Genomic DNA, 21,378 nt, shown 5'->3' with positions numbered 1-21,378 from the left:
GCAATTTTGCCTTTTTGATTTTAAGAGTGGCCATTAGAGGGGTGAAGACTTGAGCAAGCACTTTTGTAAATGTTGCTAAACCAGAAACCTGTTTATATAAATAAAAAAACACACTGATTAGGTTTCAGGATCTCTCCAGCTTTTTAAGGGACTTCTTTTTGTCAAAAGGTAGGCACGGACAACAAAGTACAAAAATAGAACAGTTCTCACATCGCAGTTCCCACACATTCAAACGTTGATATTAAAAGGAAACAGTAAAAAGACATTAGAAATCAGAATGTTTCAATCACACAGTGCGAGCCCTAAGTTACTGAAGGGCTACAAAAAAGCACAATTTATGGACAATTTAAACATTGTTAATAACTACATTGACATTCTTTAACACAGTGCTTACTGTAAGGCTATTTCTGCTCTTTGATTAGGAAGTGTTTCTGAATATTTAACATTAAACATGTCAATTTGAAATGTATATAAATCTGACAGACGTATGGAGGGGAATGTGATGCAAAATGAAAATGGCGAGAGTCTTTATTTTCCAATAGCGAGTGACTTTAGAGACTCAACAGTGAAGAGAATGGCTTTAGAGGCGGATTGGTAAGCAGGGCAGTCTTTGGCTAATCATTTGGCAGATAGTTTAGTCGCAGACAGCGTGGCTTCTAAAATGTGAGACAGTGCAGAGAATGGGAGGTTGGGGATCCAATCGGATGTCCGGTCCTTTACTCCCGAGTATTTTGAGGATCGCGTGCGTCTGCCAGCAAGGCCGGTTGGAGGCACTCAATAGGGCATTGAATGTGCTGCAGGAAGAATTGAGGAGATACGGACAAGGTACAAATAATTCTGTATTAATATCAACTTTTTTTTCACTCTTCATTGGTTTCAGGTGATGTCATTTATTGAGTTTCTATTCATTGGTATTTATTAAAGAGATGATAAAAAAAACATATGACAAAAAATGGTGCTGAGAAAATACCTTGTGCTACATCTTAATAATAAAATGTGAATTATTTGATATGGATTCCACTCACGTGTACTGTGTTGCCAATTCGGACAGGCTGCAGCGGACTGGCCTCCACAACACCACCTGGTCTGCGGCAGTTCTCACATCTCCAGCCCTGAGAAGACCAAATAAACACAAGCCTCATTTGAACATACTTAAATTTACTTGCAGAATAATAAGTCAATATATATATCACTGAACATCAGACCCAAAGCCAGGGAGGCTGATGTGTCGTACCTGCTGTCCTCCAAAGCATGTGCAGGTGCAGATGGCCCCGTGGTACTCCTTCTGCCACTGGTTTCCCAAATGGTAAGTTTTGCCATCATCGTAGCACACCGACTCGTCTGTGTGACATTCACGTTAACATTTGTTAACATTCACATGTGACTCCTTCACATCTTTTTGAGACAGTTGTAAAATATTTCTTTGGGTATGAAGAGGCCTTACGTGGTTCACACTTGTACTCTCCTTTGCCATTTCCCAAGCAAGTGCAGCTCAACAATTGACCATTTTCGTTGCGGCGTTCCCACTTCTCTCCAATGCGATAGTTGTTGTTATTGTCATTGCACCACTCTAAGGACGGACAAGATAGTAGTTTGAGAACACAAGTGAAATATAATCTAATTCAGCTATGCAAATGTACCTACCAGGACAACAAATATCCCTAAAACTTACTGGATGAATCACATCTGAAGTGGCCACTCCCCATTCCCAGGCATGTGCACCACAGCTTGAAGCCTGTCTCTGACATCCGCTCCCATTCACTGCCAACATCATGGGTGGTTGCAGTAAAGGCGTCATAACAGGAGTCCTTATTAGAGGGCACTCCCTCTGGGACTGATGGAAGATGGGTGAGGATAGATGTGAGTTATATGAGACACTTTTTATTTAAATACTGACCGCGACGCCCCTTTTATATTCACTTCTGTAGGGCCATTAGGGTCTAACTTTCAATAATGATATTTTCCAATAGAGTCATATTTCTAAAGAAACTTGAGGGAACATGCAGAGATTAACTGAGTGTGTGATTCAAGTCATTTATTTGCAAGCCGTATCTTTATCCAAATAAATTATACACTCTCAGTTCGCTGGTTAGAAAACTGAACTGACTAGGATGCTTACTTGTGTTTCCAGCAGTGACAACCTGCTCCAGGATCTTATGTTTGAGTGCCCCCATCAGAGCCTCCACGATCACATTGTAGTTGGCTTCAGGGGACAATCCTATCAGGGTTGCGGTGGTGGCTGTGCCTGGCAGGCGGACCTGGACAATAAAGAGAGACGAGGTTTGTCTACATGAAGTTACAGAATTCCTCTAATATGACTGATAAATACTGTTCAGATTGCATGAGGGGCTGGACTGGAGACCACTGCCCTCTTCTCTTACCTGGAACATCTTCTCATTACGATGTGTGACGGGACTGCAGGACAATATGTAGGCGTTGCTCTGCTCGTAAGGCTTCCAGGAAATAGTGGTCTGAGTTTGGGCCTCCTGTGGAACTCCGGTCTCGTTACCAAACGTGGTCCCAATGGGCACGTTGAGCTTCAATATGGGCAGTCTGCGGCCCTCTGCATCAGGAAGGGGCACAAAGACCAGGGGCTCACGAGCTTGCCCATAGGGAGACTGTGGGTAGCCACCGTTACCATTATATCTGTTGTCTCCATTGTTGTTGTTGTACTCTGTGTACTCCACAGTCTGGCTCTGACCACCCTGCCCATCCTGGCCATTGTTGCCAACTACCTGGACTGTGTTGTCAAAGTCAGGTTCAGGCACATCCAGCCTATCATCGTAACTTCCTGGACGGTGGGGCAGATGCAGGGGAAGCAAGGACTCTGGTTCTGTGCAGGAGAGACAGGGTTAGGGAAGCAAGCAGGTTAGAAGAGGGGGGAGGTAAAGCAGAGCTGCAGTAACATATCTCAGCCAATAGGTGGCGACCGATATGTAGCAATGCTGGGTTACTACTTACTGGCAGCATGTCTTAATGCAGTATTATGGACACACGTGATATTTTGAATGGCATTTTCTGAGGCATTCAAAATAAAATAAAAAGTATTATTGTTTTACGATCCTAATGCTGATGGACTGTGCAGTTTATCTCAAGGCCTCATAACTGTTGCAGCAAAACATTTTGATTCAGCTAAGCAGATAAAAGCTGCCATTCAAACCTGTTGATAGTACGTTTGACCACAATATTTTTAATATTTGTGCTGATTACATCATTCAAATTCATCACATCCATCACTTTACAGACAGAACAGAAGTCTAAATACTCACGAGTCCTGATTCTGCCCTCCAGAGGTGTGCTCCTCTGTGTGTTCTGGATGGCAATGATCTTAATGATGTACTCTGTGGATGGTCTCAGGCCTGAGGAAAGAGAACAAATATATCATATAGTGGAATAAGTAGGTTTCATCCAAACATCTACATGAATCTAAAATCCTTTTTGGTTGCTTTAGCTGACATGGCATACCAGAAATGGTGGCGTAGTTCTGCCCTGGGTGGGGTCCTGGGGTGAGCTCTCGTGGTGCTCCCCCTGACACCTCGTAGGTGACATAGTATCCAGTGATTTGTGTGGCAGGAGGCTGCCAGGTGAAGGAGATGGAAGTGGGGGTCAAAGATGTGAACTGAAGGGCCGTGGGAGCCTGGACCACCGGTGCAGCTATGAAGGAAATTATATAAAATGTTAGATCATGTGATTACTTGTTGATGTGATTAAGAACTAAAAATAGAACTCTTATTTAATGGTGCACTCCAACAACAGTCTTTTTTAATTCTGTAACTGCTTCTTCCCTTTCCTTAATTGCCCACAATGCAACTACAACAGCCGAACTGAAGACTTGGTAAACGCCCTCCTTAGTGTGCCTGCATTTAACTAAAGCATTGTGTGCCTTCGTTTTTTCCATCTTTCTCTCTCTCCTTAACATTGCTTGTATTTACGTAAGGTTCAAATTATGAAGTCTGAAATGTTTTCCCAATGAAGCAGAGAGATCATCACACAGATTTGTGTAGTACCTGTTTGAATCTTGAGATTAAATGGGTCACTCCTTGCGTTGCCATTCAGAGTCCACAGGTTCACAGAGTACATGGTGCCGGGCTGAAGACCTTTAGAAAAAATTATAATAAAATGAAACCGTGAAATCACACTTCCAAACTGTTTCCAGCATTTAAATTATGTTTAGCAGTCAGATGTGGTGTACCAGTTAGAGTGTAAGTGTTTGATTCTCCTGGGATGGTCCGTCTGATGGTGGGCTGGGAGCCACTAACGGGCGATGCTTCAACAAGGTAACCAGTGATGGTTTCCACCTTGGAGCGCCATGTCAGTGTGAAAGAATTATCCTTTACATCAGAAATACGCACACGACGAGGAGGGCTGACATCTGCATCGAGGAGGGAAAAAACAGGCATAAAACAGAGCAGTGGGTAATGTCTGATGATGGGTCATGGTTTGTTTGTGCTTGGACGTGTATATTGTGTGCAATAATAGAAGTGTAAGGTATTTTACTTAGCTCAACTTACACAATATACTGTTTTGCTGTGCTGGGAAATTCCATAAAAAAATTCACAGTTTAGCATGCCATTGTCTATTGGTAACAATAATTAACCCAAATATATGTCTCAAATTACACTGGGTTTGGGAATCTAGAAGAATTAGGCCTGATAAGTCTTTGAAAGAATATTGTGTTTAAGAAGGTGTGTGCACCCTGACGTATTCATTTTTACAGCAGCCAGTTACCTTCCAGTGTGGTGGCCTCGCCCTCCAGCGGTCTGCTGGTGACAGAGTTCTTCAGAGCGTAGACATGTATCTGGTACGTGGTGGCCACCTACGATGCACAGCCATACAGTTTATATTTACTCACTGACTGGTTATAAATCCATATAAATACTGAGATAAGAACTCTTGTTACCATGAGCCCTGGTACAACAACACGTGTGGTGTCGGGCGCAACATTCATCTCTTTGGTGGGGCCGTTGATATTCTTTGGATTGACGACCACACGGTAGCCTAAGAGGCGTGCATTGGGCGCGTGCCATGATACAGTGAAGATGGAGGGACCGATCTCTGATATCACTAGGTTGGTTGGAGCGGGGATCACTAAAAGAGCAAAAACACATACAAAACTGAAGTCAAAGAACAAATGAATTAGGTCAACATTGTATCGATGTTCTTGGTGTATTCATACCTGTGGCCTGGGTTCCCACCAATGGTGTGCTGGGAGTGCGACCATGTAGGGCGATGACTTTGACGGTGTACTCTGTCCCGGGGCGAAGGTTTCTCAGCAACACGGTGTCCTGGTCACCTCTGGGTGCTGGACGCAGCTCCCTCTCGCTCTCCTCTGAGCTGGAGTACAGGACACGGTATGATGTCACCGTGCCGTCTGGACTGTCCCAAGTGATGCGCATGGAGTTGGAGTCGATCTCAGAGAAGGTCAAGTCCTTGGGACGGTCCATTGCTGCAGGAGAGAAGTAAGACGAGGGGAATTAATTTGCACTCAGTTGTTTTGATCAGCTCCTACTGAATTGAGTCAAACTTACCAGTGATAGCATTATCCACCACAGGGGAGGAGGGTTGTCCATCATTGCCCAAGGCATAGACACTCACAACATACTCCACAGTGGGCATGAGACCTGAGAACGTCATCTGAGTTTGGTCTGTAACAGACATGAAGAAAAGGAGCCAATGAGACGATGACACTGAGTTGGAAAAAATATTGAGTTATAAAATGTTTTCTTTTTCTGGCCTGTCTTACCAGGGGCCACCACCTCGGTATAGGATGGTCCCAGGCCATTCTTAGGGACACTAGTGATTCTGTAGCCTTTGATTGGTCCCTGAGCAGGAGACCAGCGCACTGTGAGGGCATTGTCAGTCACATCAGTCAGTCTCATGTCAGTGGGTGACTCGGTATCTAAGAGACAGGTGGACATATAACAACCTTTAGATTGAGTTTAACCCATTAACATTTTATTCCCTCAAGAACTTTGTTTTTCTCATGTTGCTGTACCAGTCTTGTGCATGATGGAAACTGGGGTGCTGGAGGCGGGGCTGTCCCCCCTTCCTGTAACAGCAAAGACCGTGATGGTGTAGTCAGTGCCGGGTGTCAGACCGGTGATTGTGGCAGTAGTCTGAGTGCCGGGGATTGTAAACTCTTGAGGAGCCTCGCCACCTAGACAGAGATTGAAGAAGGGTCATGTGTTACATTCCGACTATGGTTGAGGTTCAGAGGAAACAATTAATTAAAAGTTTTGTACAGACCTGTGCCTCCATAGCTGATCTTGTAGTTCTTCACTGAGACAGAGGGGGCCTCCCAGCGGATAGTGATGGTGGACGGGGTCGATGATGTTACCTCCAGCTCCGTTGGAGCATCTGAGACTGGAGAGGATAAGAAAAGGAAGAAGGCTTATAATAAATCAATTCTATAAAATGACATATGAATAGTTATGATCAAGATTTGAGAAAAATAAAGGTGTTAGTAGAAACCAGAATATACACTCACTGGTTGCCTGTGTGCCAGTTAGAGGCTGGCTTTCCTGATTGCTGCCGACAGCATACACATATACCAGATACTCTGTCTCTGGTGTCAGTCCAGTCAAAGTGAAGAAGTTCCTGGTCGGGGGAAGCTTCTCGTCTTTCGGCCGCCCACCACTTGTTTTTGAATAGCGGAGGCGGTAACCTGTGATACTAGCAGTCGGAGCCAGCCAGTGAACTGTTAAGGAGTTAGTTCCAATGTTTGAGAAGTCCAACCCAGTAGGGGAGTCCAGAGCTGAAAAGTAAAGGAGAGACATTTTAAATAACATGCAATGACAATTGCATTAAAAAATCAGTGGATTGTTTACCCACAAACATGCATACCATTGGAACCAATTACACCATGCTTATTCATTATAACTTCGTTTTGAATTGCCTGACATTTTTTAAAAATTGTTTATTAAAATAAACAAATGATGCAATCATTTCCTGATGCTGCAGTTTCATTCCACAGGCCATAAGACTATTAAACACCTGAGCTCTGTAAAGTGCCTCAATAAGCATTCACCTGTTTGCATCTTGCATATTGCATTTCTTTATCTATATATCATATTCCATTTACATGTATATAGACTCTTCTTGCACTATTTCTATTTGATTTTTATTCACTTGCACATTGTGCAACATTCTCTTGCACTATTTTGTTTCTATTCTGTTATTTATTTCACTTTTTCTATTGGTTTTATTTGTTTTATGTCATATATATTAATGTTGAATTGTTGGAGCCTGGGACGTTTTTCTATTCCCATATCTACACTGTAGCTACTGTGCACATGACAATGAAGCCTTGAATCTTAAATCTTGCACCCTTGACCCACTTTCGAAACCACTGGCATACTCACTTGTCCTCTGAGTTCCTGTGGCTGGTTCACTTACTCGCTCCCCGTACACACATACAACACTGATACTGTACTCAGTGTTGGGCAGCAGGTCTATACGGGAATGGAGATGGGTACACTATTAGAATGGATTGATGTGGAGCATTGCAAAGAAGCCAACCTAATTTGGACTCTAAATACAACTTTCTGTCAGACGCGTTCAAACAGATCTTCTTACTCTCCAGAAGGAAGGTGTTGGTGGCTCCGCCAACATTAACCTCCTTGATGTCATCGTCTGTGGCTACAGGGTGGTAACGGATGACAAACCGAGAGATGTCGCTGGCTGTGGCAGCATGGGGAACTGTCCATGTCACCCTAATGTTGTCAGGACCAACGCCTGTAAATTGCAAGTTGGTGGGAGCTGGGATGGCTGAAAAAAGAGGGATTGAAGTTAAAGCCAACACAGGAAAACCAAAACAGCTGCTTGAATTAAATCAGATATATACAATGTTGGAAAGAAAATGTCATGATAGTGATACATTGCTGATATGTACTGTAGTGTTTGAGTTAGTCATGTGAGTTATTGAAGGGTTTGTTAATGTGACTTCATCAGTTTTCACATAAAAAGAGACCCCCAGCCCTTCCCATGGATGGAGTAAAAGAGTTAAATCACCAGCATGTGTTTGCTTTGCATATGTGGTTGGCTCGCTTTCCCCCTCCTCTGTAACAGTGATGATACTAATGTCATAGTCCACACCCGGCTCAAGACCACGAACCGTGTAATAACCAGCAGATGCTTTCACCATATCTTCAAAAATGGGCAAGCTCTCGCCTGAGGTCAGTACGGTTATCTTGTAAAACGTGGTTGAATAATTCTGAGGGATCCAACGCAGGCCAATGGTGTTGTCAGTAATGTCGACAAAGTCAATGTGTCTCATTGTGGGGATGTCTGAAAGGGTTAGGCCAGTTGGAAAGCGCAAGCAAAATTAGAGGTAATTACATTAGTTGTACCAAACACATTCATTTAATCCCCAAATAAAGCAGTCAGAGATCCATAGCAGCCAATGCAAAACAAATATAAACACAAATTATTGAAGGTAATAAACATTAACAGCAGACTTTATAATTAAAGCATTATAGTGATGATTAATACATTGTTTTCTGCATGCTCCAAAAAAGAAAGTTAATTCCAAATAACAAACATGCCCCCATGCATTATACCAATGAGATGTTGGTTATAAGTTATGATCATTAAAGCTGCATCAAACACTGTGTTTTACATAAGGAGTTACTCTTAGTAACACATCCACAATTCATTATGGCCCAACTCTGCTGCTCTATGGAGCAATTTAGCCTATTTAAGCATCCCTCAAACTAAAGTGAGTGAGGATGAAAAGGAATACATTGTAAGGATAAGAATACTGAACATATTTCTGTAATGACAGGAGGAGTTGTTTCCTGTTTGACCGCAACTTAGCCCTTCCACCCAAACCCAAATCTTTATTTTCTCTCATACAACGGTCTTCACTGTAGACAGAGTTGTGTTTTTTATATCTATCTACATGTTTTCAATGTTTTCCTGGTGGCTCCTACCTGGTGTGACAATTGTGGAGACAGGCACACTTTCCAAATGGCCCTTGGTACTGAAGACACTGATGTTGTACTCAGCACCCAGATTAAGGCTCTCCAGCATACATGAGGTTTGATCAGCTCGGACAAACTCTTCCAGGGTGTTTCCTCGCTGGCCATCGGTAGGTGTGCTCGTCACTCTGTATCCTGTGATGCCTGAAAAAATGGAGATGGTAAACATAATGTCAAGATGTTCCTGAAATGTATGATCCCCAAAGGGAATACCGGGAAAAATCATTTGTCCTCATGGAAAGAAATACCATCCAAAGTCCAGGGTCTAGACTTGGCAAGATTCATTGTGCTGGCAGTGCATTGGGAGCACAGTCAATATTTACCTGGGGTTTTAGAAGCTACCCAGTGGACGATAAGATCTCCTGTGATGGGGTTGGACTCTACTCTGAGGTCAGTGGGGGGAGACAGGGCTGTGAGGAGAGGATAAAAGATCATGACACAAGTATGTGAAACCTGTTTCGATGCAGCAGTAACTTCTTCGTGTCAGTCGACAGAACATTCTCCACTCTGTGGCCAAGGTTTTTGCTCTGGCAGGCTGAAATTGTGTATGTGTGATGATCTGAATTCATGCCAACTGGCAAACAGAGGATGTGGCAAAGCCAGTGGTCTTTACCCAAAATGTGGAAAGTTCTAGACAAATTCACATATCATGGCCAAACTCACAAACCATTTGCTGTAGACTCTTGTGGGAGGCATCATTGCACTGTGCATTGTGTGTGTGAGTAGGAATGAATGCACTAATTTAATACATGTACAATATTACAACTACTGCACATTTTCCCATTTTGAGTGTAACTGAATTGGTTACTCACAAGTCACAACGGTGCGGGTAATAGGGTTTCCACGGTTGACTCCGTTGAAGATGGGCTGCACGCTGTAGGTGTACTGAGTTCCAGGGATCAGCCCGGGAATAAAAAGACGTCCATTGTCAGAGGTCTTTTCTCTTGGAGACTCGCCTTCCTCACTGGGGAGCACAGACAGCTGTGGAGAAGGAGGCAGACATGTTAAGATACGAAACCTATGAAATATACCACTGCAAACACAGTAAATCCGAATTGAGCGTTTATGTTTGGCCCTTAGGTGAAGTACCAGCTGCAAACAAAATACTGACATAGCACCACCTTATAAAACTCATGTCACTCCAGTATCACTTCACTTCATTATCTTTCACTTCACACACATTAAGTGTGATTATGACCAGGTTAGCTCTAGATGTCATGATGAAGGGATTTTTTTTTGTATGTGTTGCAGAGGTGTCTACCTTGTAGCTAAACCTGCGGACAGGTATCCAGGTCACGATGATAGATGTATCAGTGACCTCAGTGCTGAAAGTAGGGTTATTTCCCATCTGGGGAGCTGGGAGGAAAACAGAAATGTGAAAAGAAATATAATTAATTTCATTGCAAAACTGTATTTGCAGAGGTTTTGATTGTTTTCATACTGACCGGTGGTGAAATATTTAGTGACGCCCTCGCTGAGCTCATTGTCAAGGTCAGAGTGCAGGACAGCAGTGTACTGGGTGTCTGGACGTAAATTCCTCAAAGGGTACTGGGTGACCCTGCCAGGGATCCTCTTCTCTACGGGGCTGGAGCCTTCAATGCTTAGGAAGAGGCGGTAGCCACTGACGATGGCGCGTGGAGCCTCCCAGATGACCAATGCACTATCGGGGCCGATGTCCGTGAAACGGACATCGGCGGGCGAATCAGGTTCTTGAGAGGGGAGAAAGAAAAAAACACATTTACGTATTTTATTATAATCCCTCTGTGTCTAACTCCTTTGTTCATAACGATACTTACTGGTAGACTTTTCTCCCACAAGAGGCTGGCTCTCCGCTCCACCATTCATGGCGTAGATGTAGAAGCGGTACAGTGTGCCTGGCTGAAGATGGGTGATATCGGCATAAGCGTTGGGTGAAATGGGAAGCTGCAGGACCCTCGTCTCAGAGCCATCAGGAGCAACAGGGGTGAAGTGGACCCTGTAACCAGTCACCTCGCTTGGTGGACCGGTCCAGGTGATGGTGATCTTCATGTCTGAAACCTCGTAGAACGTCAGGTCTGTGGGTGCTGGGACCTCCTCTGTGAGAGGGAAGGGGTAGATTGATAGACAAAAAGGTATAATCAGAATAAGACTTTATTAAAGAGTCTTTTGGAGTAATTTACCACTGTTGATGTCATTCAGCAACGTTTTATTCATTTTGTTCTCATTTTGTTAGGAGAACGCCTCAATGCAATCACCTTGCGCTTTGTATGTACTGTATGAAGAAAGAAAATAAGTACACACAAGTACAGTCAAAATATCTAAAGAATTTAGATATATATTTTTGGATATACTGAGGATTTTAAAAAGGTTGTGTGTGTGTGTGTGTGTGTGTCAGCTGAACTTGCATGTTTGTTTTTCATGTGTCTGTTTCTTAGCCCACCATGAATTAATGAAAGGTCATACAGGGGCCGCAACAGGGTAAGATCAGAAAAGTCATAACAGACAGTGATAAGGATAAGAAGATATTAGTATGCTAAAGCTATAAAGCTTGGTTTGACATAGCAATGTTTATTCAAGCTTAGTATTTCCAAAAGTGTAAAGCCCTTCCTTAAGCTCTCCGACCCTATGAAGAATCTTTAGCTGCATGTATAAACCTAATCTGCTCAATTTTCAATGACAGCCAGAAGATAAAGATAGATAAGAGAATAACTTTAAATTACGGTACTCATCTTGCTCTTGCTAATCTAGTCTCTTTTTCGCGCTAATTCGTACGGCACTACTTTGCCTGGCGGACGGACATGTGACCAACATACCACTCTTTTCCCCTCTTTTTCCTTCCGCCAGGCAAAGTAGTGCCGTACAACAGCGGAACAAACCAAAACAAAACCTCTTACGATATCACAAAAATCATGAAAAATCCATAGAAAAGCCGCACCGGACTATAAGCTGTAGTAAAAAAGTAGCGGCTTATAGTCCGGAAATTACGGTAAGTAAAATATAACTTACTGTGAATGTTTCAATAGGAAAACATCTTTCCTTGGCTTAAGTTATAAGGCAGTTTTATGTATTTAATTATAATTATCAACTAAAAGACATGGTGTCTGTTTAAAATTGTGTACCTGGTAGAGGGGATCCAGCAGTGTTGACCTGTACAAAAACAGGCTCACTCTCCTGGTCCTCTTCCACGGCGTAGATGCTGATGTTGTACAGGTGACCGGGGAGAAGGTCAGCCAGGGTCACTGAGGTCTCGGAGTCAGGCAAGTTCAGCTCAGTGCTGCTGCCTTCCAGAGATGGCGTGTACACCACACGGTAACCTGGCAGACACAAACACAATTAAATGGATCTCTACATCAAATACTACCAATTTGAATCACATATAAACAGACATACAGAGACATGCTCTTTACCAGTGATAGGAGCCTGAGGCCTGTTCCAGCTGATTCGGATGGAGGACTCTCCCACCTCATCGACCACATGCTGAGCAGGGGAGTCAGGAGCTGCAGAGGGGAAAATGATGAAAATCAGTCACGTTGCACCATGTTTGAAAATGTCAAAAATTGGCATAATCCTGACATTTTGTTTCATGACAAATATAAGGAGAGCGATTCTCCCACCTGTAGTCTGGGAGGTCGTCAGAATAAGGTTAGGCTGTCCCTGATCTGGGAGCTCGTAGACGTTGACGTTGTATCTCCGTCCTGGCAGGAGTTTGTCAATGGTGACAGAGGAGGCCGTGCGAGGAACATCTGGAGATACCAACAAAAGTTAATTATTATACAAATCAGTGATACAAAATGACAGATACAGTGAAGAGGGTTTTCTAAGTATCTCACCAAGGACTTTAGGCTTGGCCCCATCCTCACTGAGCTCGTACTCCACCCTGAAGCCAGAGATGGTGGAAGACGCTGATGTCCAGGACACAACGAAGCTGTTGGAGGTGATTTCTGTCACAGACTCAGAAGTGTCCACCACTGCAGGAGGTGCAGTTGTCTCTCCCTCAGATGTTTCCACTTAAGAGATGAAGGGATATAATATTCCTGTGAAAAATGTCTTTAGATCTTCGGCATTGAGAGTTCAGCAATTGCTTGAGTGTACTCACAGGAACCGTGGGTGGTGGTGAAATCAAAGCGTGTGACCTCACGGCGTCCGTAGCGCAGGATGCTGATCAGCTGACCCTCGTAAGTGATGCCTGGACGCAGCCCGCTGATGGTGTACGATTGAAGGTGGCCTGGGACGGTGGCCTCCCTCCAGGGTGCACGGGTGTTTTTCTACCAGAAGAGGTAAAAACATGAATGGTGCATGTGTTGTAGGTCAGGTCATTTACTTGAAAGCTTAAATAGATCTAGCATGAAATATGGACAAAATCTGCTTCTGATAAAAAGCTTCAAAACAGCTACTATATGAACCTGTGGTGAATTGTTTTTACAACTGGTTAATTCAATTTCTAGACTCTTGGCATGCATAAGTCTTTAAAATGAAAGCATGGATATGATAAAGCTCAATAGAAACATTAAATGCACATAATAAAGTGAATTTACTGGAATAAGTCTGAAAATTAGGACTTTATATGGTAGTCTGTATATTTTGGACTGGTCTTTGGCTCGGACTCGTTTACTGCCATTTCCTGCTTTAGCGGTATTTACACTGGCTTTGCACTCTGTCAGAAAGCTTTCTCAGCAGGAGAGCCAGACGAGGTTAAGTAACATTTCGAAAATACATAACCCCCTTCAGAGGAAATCTGTTCAATTCAATTTAAGCTTCATAAACATTTCCGCCAGCTTGTTAGTTTTGGGGGTCTTCAAAGAGAGAAAAAATGTGTGGGAAAACAAAATCACAGGCAGGGAGATGTTTTCCTTGGAGTGTGTGTTTGTGCATGCAGACTGTAAAGGGGAGTTAATGTGACCTCTAATCTCCTCGTCTGTCCATGTTCAAAAGTTTAGTAAACATTACCAGAAGCATTTGACTGTTTGCGCACCTTTACTAATATTTATTAATAACACCCCTTTCATAAAAAAAACACACTTTCTTTTACTAAGTCAGTATCTAAAAAGGGTGACTCACAATTCTCCATTTGAGGATGTACTGGGTAATTTGCACAGATGAAGGTGGGTTCCACTGAATGGGATGAGAGTCTGGCTGTTTTCCTGCCTCTGTGATGATCACCTGCACAGGTCTGTGCCCATCTGAGGAGTCAGAGCAGCAGGTGTAGGAGAAGATTCAGGGGAATACATCAGGAGATAGTTTGAGAGACAGAGAACAAAGCTGCTATTACAAAGAGAAAAAAGAACTCACACATTGTCAAAGACATAATGTAACAGTGTGACCTGTAGCAAGTGGGGGTGAAAGTTGGCCACTCTTTGGTGACACTGTCATATGGATTCATCGTTTTGAGACAGAACCAAACCTCCAGACGTTGCTAAACCAGCTCACACACCCACTGACATCTAACAGTCCCACCTAACACGAGATCACTATATTCATCACAGTTTATCTAGGTAATGTAAAGCTTCACTTTCCCTGCGGTGCACACACCTTTGATCATAGTGAGATAAATGTCGCAACTGTAGGTTTTGAGGTCAATGCTTTTTTCAGGATACACAATATGCTGCAGTGCAAAGTCCCATATTAGGCAACTTTTTTTCCAGCAAGCGGGAGATATTGAGGCAGGATTTGTTTATGCACCCCCTCCCTTTCCCCAGCCCAACATGACTTTCTCCTCAGCAGGTCAGCAGAACAACACCAGGCGGGGGAGGAAAACTTCTCCTACTACAGAACTAAGGGAATGATGTGATTGGCAAGCACTTCTCCATTTGCTAACTTCAAACCCCCGATTCTCTCCACTAACCTGTCCGGTGAACTTCAGGAAGCAACGTAAGGGGGGTGAATAAGTAGAGGAAACACAAATAAAGCTCTAACAGCTGTCTGACAATCTGCTGGAAATAACTAAGAAGCAAATTAATTCACTTTTAAAGTTTATAATACTTCCCAATTAGTTACGAGATAATTAGATTGAATAAATGATCTAAGTTAATAATACACATTATCTTGCAGATTGCAGGGGTTTAGGATTTAAATCTCTCACCCCATAATTAAGACTCAGACGAACCAGGGTTATCACAACTATAACAAATGGATCGTCGAAAAATGTCGAATTTAAAATTGAGCTGAAGTTGAAATCTGATTGCAGTGGTTTTTTTTTCTTGTGATTTTTAAGTGGACTTTGTGGAGATATTTTTGTGAAAGCCATGAAAACACTTGATATATGTGTATACAGTATATGTGCATCATGTGAGAGTAAGACCCATCAAAAGGGCACTGGTTAAAGTCTTCTGGTTAATTTTTCCATCATGTTGGTTGTTCTGGGATGTGATAAAAATGTAAACCAGCATATTCCAACCATGTAGACTCTGCAGAAACAGATCAGTTCTAGTGGAAAGCAACGAATGATGTATTGAGGATTTGTTTTTTTACCTTGGTAGGTCTGCTGAGGTTCACATCTCAACTCCCCAACACCGTTACCATAGCAATAACAGCGGTAGTGGATGCCATGGATGGATTTCTCCCACGCGTCTCCGATCTGATAAAAGGTCCTGGTTTGTGGCTCCTGGCACTGATCTATTAGTTAAAGACAGAGGAAGAGAGAAGAGATAGGATGAGACCAAGAATAGTAAGTTGGTCATTTTCCTATAATAGTACATTATGATGATCAGCCGTGCTGAGACATAATCGCACCGATGGCATCACACTTCCAGCGACCACGTCCCTGTCCCAAGCAGGTACAGTTCATCATGTAGCCCTCGTCGTGGCGCTTTGAGAATTCCTGGTTTACTTCATAGTTCTTGCCATCAACAATACACTGATCTGGACACGTAAAGAAAGGAGAAAGTGAACTTTAAACTTAAGCTTTAGGACAACAGTTCCAAATCCAAACTGGAGTTAGCTCTCTGACCTCGCAGCTGTGAGTGAGCAACACAGCTCCACTCCCCGCGTCCATTGCCAATGCATGTGCACTCCATCATGTGACCCATGACATCATGCCGTTTGTCCCACTTATCGCCTACACGGTGCATGGCTCCATCATTGGTGGTACATAATTCCTCATGGGCTACACAAAGAAAGACAGGAAATAAGAATAAATAAAAAACTAACAGTACCAGGGGAGGAGTAATTACTCTTGGTTCAGTTAGGCCAGTATCCGCTCGCTGTATGTAATAAGTAAAAAGTAATTACTCTCCCACAACTATAAGGCCCCCCCAAAACATCAACTGTAATTACATTCTCTACAATGGAAATATATCCATAGCATGTTAGCATTCATACAAATTGTATCTTCCACTTTCATGTTATATATGTCCAGGTTTTACCTATAAACAGAGCTAGGATAGCAGTTTCCCACCAGTGCTGTCAGTGTTTTTAGGTACTGGCTGTATAGGTCACACTCATTTAAGAGTGGTATCAGTAACTCTCGGTAAGAAAGTGAATAAGTGTATTTCATAAAACTATTCAATTAAACACCATCTCTCATATTGGGTCAAAGCTATTGTTCTGATACTGTCTCTAAAAACACACACACACACACACACACACACACACACACACAAACACACACACATACATACTCACCGGCCATGGGGCAGAATCCATAGCGCTGCTCTGTGTGGTAGTCATGGGTGGTGCCACACCACCTCATGCTATCACGTCGCCCGTCAGAGGTGCAGTCGGTGTAGTTGCGGCCGCTGTAGAGGAAGGGGAAGTGGCAAAGGGCACCGTGGGAGTTTCCACCTCGAGTTCCCACAATGGCTGGAATAGAGATAGAGACATCTCATCATATAATATAGAGTCATGTTGTGTCATCTTTATAGTTTGGGAAATGTGATAGATTTGTCAAAACTTGAAATATGTTGTATTTTTGACAATTAAAATTGTTATAGCAAATTGTATAAATATTCAGGAATTCCCAAGGGGGAACATCAAGTGTAAAAGGAATTTATGTAAGAACAGAAATGAACAAAAACATATTTTAATTGATGATGAATAAAATACCATTGCAGTTTCTACAGACTTTTTCAAGGCAAGATATCGAGCCGACGTCAGCTCAGTATATCTACAAACCAAAAGAGTGGTTGATGTCCCTGTTCCTAATACTCACCATTCTTCTCAGTACAGAAAGAGTACTGCTTGTCTTTTTCATAGTCTGAGGTGGTCGAGCACCAGAGCTGTCCGTCAGTGCGTCCGTCTGAGGTGCAGGAATAGTAGGTCCTTCCCATGAAGACAAACGGGAACACACATGGCTGGCCGTCAGAGTTGCCACCATATTCCTGCTTCCTGGCCTCTGCACAGACAGGAAAGGGAAAAGCAAGAATGAGGTAATTACAGCGGAGACAAAGCAATATGCATCTAATGATGGTGATTATGGAGGGTGTTGTGACATGAATCTGTCTCTCTAAAAGGTATTTAATGTCAAAGAAACCCAACTACAAACATAAAGGACCCTACAGTTTCTTATCATTATTTCTCTCTCTCCCAGAGACCCCTGCTTTCACTCACCCCATTCCTGGCAGCTTACTCCGTTGCCCAGACAGGTACAAAGCATCTGCGTGTTTCCCTGGCTTCTGAACCAGCGCTGTCCATCGTAGAAGGTGGCTCCAGAGTCTGTGCGGCACGTCCCCTCGATGGAGGGCTCAGGCTGCAGAGTCAGCGAATGGGTGGGGGTCAACAAGACAGCACTTGAGGCTGTATGCCACCAAACAGAATGAAAAAGAATGATGAGTGTCAAAAAAGATCAGAGAAAAGTTCAAACGTTTTGCAAATGTGACCTTGAGCAAACAGTTTTTGAGTCTCACTTCGGCCTGCGTTGTGTCTCTCACACTTCGATTCTCCACGACCGTTTCCCAAGCACTGACACTGCAGGATGTGTCCACTTGTGTCCGACTTTGTCCATGAGTCTCCGATACGGTAGGACCTCCTGGTTTCCTGGTCGTTGCAACGGTCTGGTGGGAGGACAACAATGGTAAACAGCTGCTACTGAAGAGTGAGTCCATGTGTGTGTTTCTGCACTCTTCTTACTCCTTGAGGTGCATGTGATGCGTCCATTTCCCTCTCCTAGACAGGTGCAGTCCAGCATCATCCAGCCTTGGTATGACTTCTCCCAGGTCTCCCCCACGACGTATGATAATGCCGCGTTGTTGTCGTAGCAGCGCTCGGCTGCACAAAAAAGAAAATATTTATTGCATTTGCAGTTTTTCACAAGACATTGTTACAAATTACTTGAAATCACAGGGGTTTACCACCCAGGACATTTACAGACAAAAAATAAACCGAGTGAAAATCAATAGCTGTGACGTAAAGGTGCTCTCTCGCACACTTACTTTGTTTGCCTCAAATATTGACAATGCTATCAAACCCAGTCATGGTTCTGAGAAATAACCATGGTCTGTAAGCATTTGCGATTGTGTGGTTACAGCTGCATATTAAAACGTGCATGTTAGTGGTAGGGTTATCCATATTTCATAGCTCATTTGAAAAGGTTAAATTAATCAGGTAAAATTACTCACCCACAGGTTTGCAGGTCCACTCTCCTTTTCCATTTCCAAGACAGACACACTCCAGCATGTAGTCAGCCGTCTCGTGAGGCCTCTTCCAAGTGTCCCCAATTTTATAAGACCTCCCACCTTCATGGCAACGATCTGTGGAGAAAAATATGCTTAGCTGCATTGGTTTGAAAAGATTGCACCATGCAAATATCCATCAGTCAGATCTTATGTAGTCAATACAATTTGAGTAAAACATTTAATTAAAACATCCTGACGTACTTCTATGTCTTTTCTAATGCTTACAAGAAGCCGGAAAAGCAAACCTCTCTTGTTTTGTCAAGAAAATACCTTAAGGCATTTTAATTTCAATAAAAGAATCGATAACACTTAAATTAGTTTAAGTTAGGACAATACTTTACAATTGTTTTTTAAAGTAAAGGTATTTAATTGTTACTCACTTGCAATGGTACAGCTTATCTTGCCACGTCCAGAACCAATACAGGTACAGTCCCATATCATCGAGTCCTTTGACCTTTCGTAGGTTTCACCCACCTGGTATGCCCGGTCATTGTACTTATCATAACAGGACTCCTCCACTGAGAGAAAAACAGAGAACAAACTATAATGTTAAGAGTGTGTTATTGATGTGGACAAGTGTTCTTTTAGTAAGTCAGTTCTGGTGTTTTAGTCATAGTGTTGATATTGACACAACATTCTGTAACAAGTGGCAAGACCCAATAACTCATATGTGTCACTCGTTTTCCAGATGGGGAAAGTGCAAAGTTATTTCTGTATTGGTTGGTCTATCACTGACCTTCAGGTTTAGTTTTACACTTGATGCCTGCTGCTCCATTGCAGGTGCACACCAGTGTACTACCGAGGTATGGTTTCTCCCACTGCTCGTTCAGTCTGTATGAGCGACCATTCTCCTCACAGCCCACTAAAAAATCAAATACATGAAATATGACAAATATTTTTGAGCATTTAAAACCATTAACTTGCCAATAAATGCATGATTGGGCTCATCGTAAACAAAAAAACAGCCTACATTCAATTATGTTACAAATTAAATGAAACAGAATGACAAAAGTCATTATAGCTCTAGTGCAGACAAACACTTTGATTTTTTTTTTAAATGTAGGATATTAAACCAAAAAATATTTGACATTTATGATGGAAGTGATGGTACCCACCTGTAGCAACGGCAGCTGCATCCCGGAACTCTGGGTACATCTGATATTGGCCGGTTTGTCTTTTGCTCTTTTTGGGCAAGCCGTGGACTGCGCCACTGACGCACAGCGCAAGCAGCAACCCTGTTAGAGTGCCACCGGTCATTTTGTGGATAAAAGGAGTTCAAAGTAGAAAAAAGGAGTTAACGAAGCAAGTTTTGCAAAAGAAGTAAGTGCAGAACCAAAGTTTAGCTTGGAGAGATCTGACTTGTTCTATTCTCTGCTCCTAGCTGCCTCCTCGCAGCTGGTGCACCAGACCGAGCAGAGGGCGCGCGCTGTTTTATACCCGGGCACACCGCTGCAGCCCGCTGGAGGGGAGGGCTTTAACCGGAGCTCTGGACGACCCGCCCGAGTGTGAGCAATACTGACCCTCAAGACAAAAAGCCACAAGACAAAATCAACATTAGGTTATAAAGGTGAATAAGCTTCTTAAATATTTTCTGAGAAGTAATCAGATCTCGGTACACGTGAGATGGAACAACGGTAATTGGTCAGCAGAGGAAACAATATAAAATATTATCCAAAGATAAATCCTACTACCATTATTTATTTAAGAAATAGTGATGTTATTAGAGCCATTATTAGAGATCTGTGATTTCAATATTACATCACGTTAAGTTGTTGTTTTGTACCCACCAATGTGTGGATTAATTTGTGAGCAGTTAATTCTCCTGCAAAGACACAAAATGTTTTCATAAACATTTTGGAAAATAATAATCCGGACCACAACATGCTGCCTCAGTCATGTAATGGAGCAGGAGCTGCTGGTTCCACTAAAGTTACTCATGGTTCTGTGGTGGGCAGCTACTGTGTGTGAGACTGTGAAGGAAATTATTCCTGTCATTATGTATCATAAGTGAGAGCTTAAAGAAAAAACAGATGTTTTTTGGGAAACAGAGGAAGAAAACAGCAAAAGATCTGTCCTTGTTTTCAAAGCACAACTGAGTCACCAATTTCTCCCATGTGGAAAAAGTCAACACATACTTTCCAGTTGGGAAACAGCCCCAAAGGATCAAAACACAGGGCAGTTTAAATCTGCAGAATCATACTTTAAGTTCATCACTTTATTCAGTGACACTTTACAGCACATCTTCGCTCAGTTGTTCCCTTATGCAATATCAGGGAGGACCTGGTGTAAAAGAATGTATAAATATTTGTGAACAAAAGAGACATTCAGTTCTTGCTAGAATGGTGCATTTTGGGTATGACTTAATTTCCTGGGCTGTTTGGGCTCCCTATACGATTTATGGGCTTTCTCTGTCCAAGTCTCTGGAAAGCTGCCTGGCTTATATCAGAGTGATTTACTTCTTCTCTATCTGTCCCCCTCTTCCATACATTTGTTGACCCTACGTGTGAGTGATTTGTTTTGAGGAGTTTAGCAGCATGAAAACCTGATCTGATAATCTGGAACTGAGAAGCGTATTCAAAGCCATGATGCAACATTTTAGATGTGGGTTTCCTACTTTTAAGTCAGTGATCATTTTTCACTCATTTCAAAACAACAATGGAAATCAATTGCAATCAATACAATGTCTGTATATATTGTTGTAAAAGTTGCATTAAATCAATGCATTACTAAGCAACAATAATGTACCCTGAACAAAAATAAAATCTTAGATTACCTAAACAAACTGATTCTGAATATTGATGAGTCTGCTGTAC

At 42.6% G+C, this 21,378-nt stretch overlaps 1 protein-coding gene across 2 annotated transcripts; it reads right to left on the bottom strand.

Annotated features, from left to right (window-relative positions):
- Positions 1–117: 117 nt before the first annotated feature.
- fn1b (fibronectin 1b) lies at positions 118–19,960 on the bottom strand. 2 transcript variants are annotated; one of them, XM_063881025.1, is made up of 46 exons: positions 19,681–19,960; positions 19,302–19,427; positions 18,946–19,083; positions 18,509–18,640; positions 18,021–18,158; positions 17,798–17,944; positions 17,502–17,687; positions 17,104–17,286; positions 16,578–16,754; positions 15,904–16,059; positions 15,687–15,815; positions 15,426–15,569; positions 14,016–14,137; positions 13,054–13,222; positions 12,788–12,964; positions 12,572–12,700; positions 12,365–12,454; positions 12,077–12,271; positions 10,775–11,053; positions 10,424–10,687; positions 10,240–10,334; positions 9,791–9,959; positions 9,302–9,388; positions 8,931–9,122; positions 8,011–8,286; positions 7,576–7,767; positions 7,362–7,451; positions 6,488–6,754; positions 6,247–6,363; positions 5,996–6,157; positions 5,744–5,899; positions 5,529–5,645; positions 5,177–5,446; positions 4,901–5,088; positions 4,729–4,816; positions 4,193–4,372; positions 4,008–4,097; positions 3,466–3,654; positions 3,270–3,359; positions 2,382–2,833; positions 2,120–2,258; positions 1,673–1,834; positions 1,445–1,570; positions 1,235–1,341; positions 1,026–1,112; positions 118–794 (listed from the first exon to the last, which is right to left on the bottom strand). In XM_063881025.1, the coding sequence occupies exons 1-46, from the start codon at positions 19,820–19,822 to the stop codon at positions 717–719; spliced, it is 7,389 nt and encodes a 2,462-aa protein (XP_063737095.1). In that variant the 5' UTR covers positions 19,823–19,960; the 3' UTR covers positions 118–716. The 2 variants fall into 2 exon arrangements, with proteins under 2 accessions (XP_063737095.1, XP_063737094.1); XM_063881024.1 differs by lacking the exon at positions 8,011–8,286.
- Between the last annotated feature and the right edge of the window lie 1,418 nt (positions 19,961–21,378).

Source organism: Eleginops maclovinus, chromosome 4 (assembly GCF_036324505.1).
Source record: "Eleginops maclovinus isolate JMC-PN-2008 ecotype Puerto Natales chromosome 4, JC_Emac_rtc_rv5, whole genome shotgun sequence".
Classification (NCBI taxonomy): Eukaryota; Metazoa; Chordata; class Actinopteri; order Perciformes; family Eleginopidae; genus Eleginops; species Eleginops maclovinus.
This window is presented reverse-complemented; position numbering and strand designations above follow the sequence as displayed.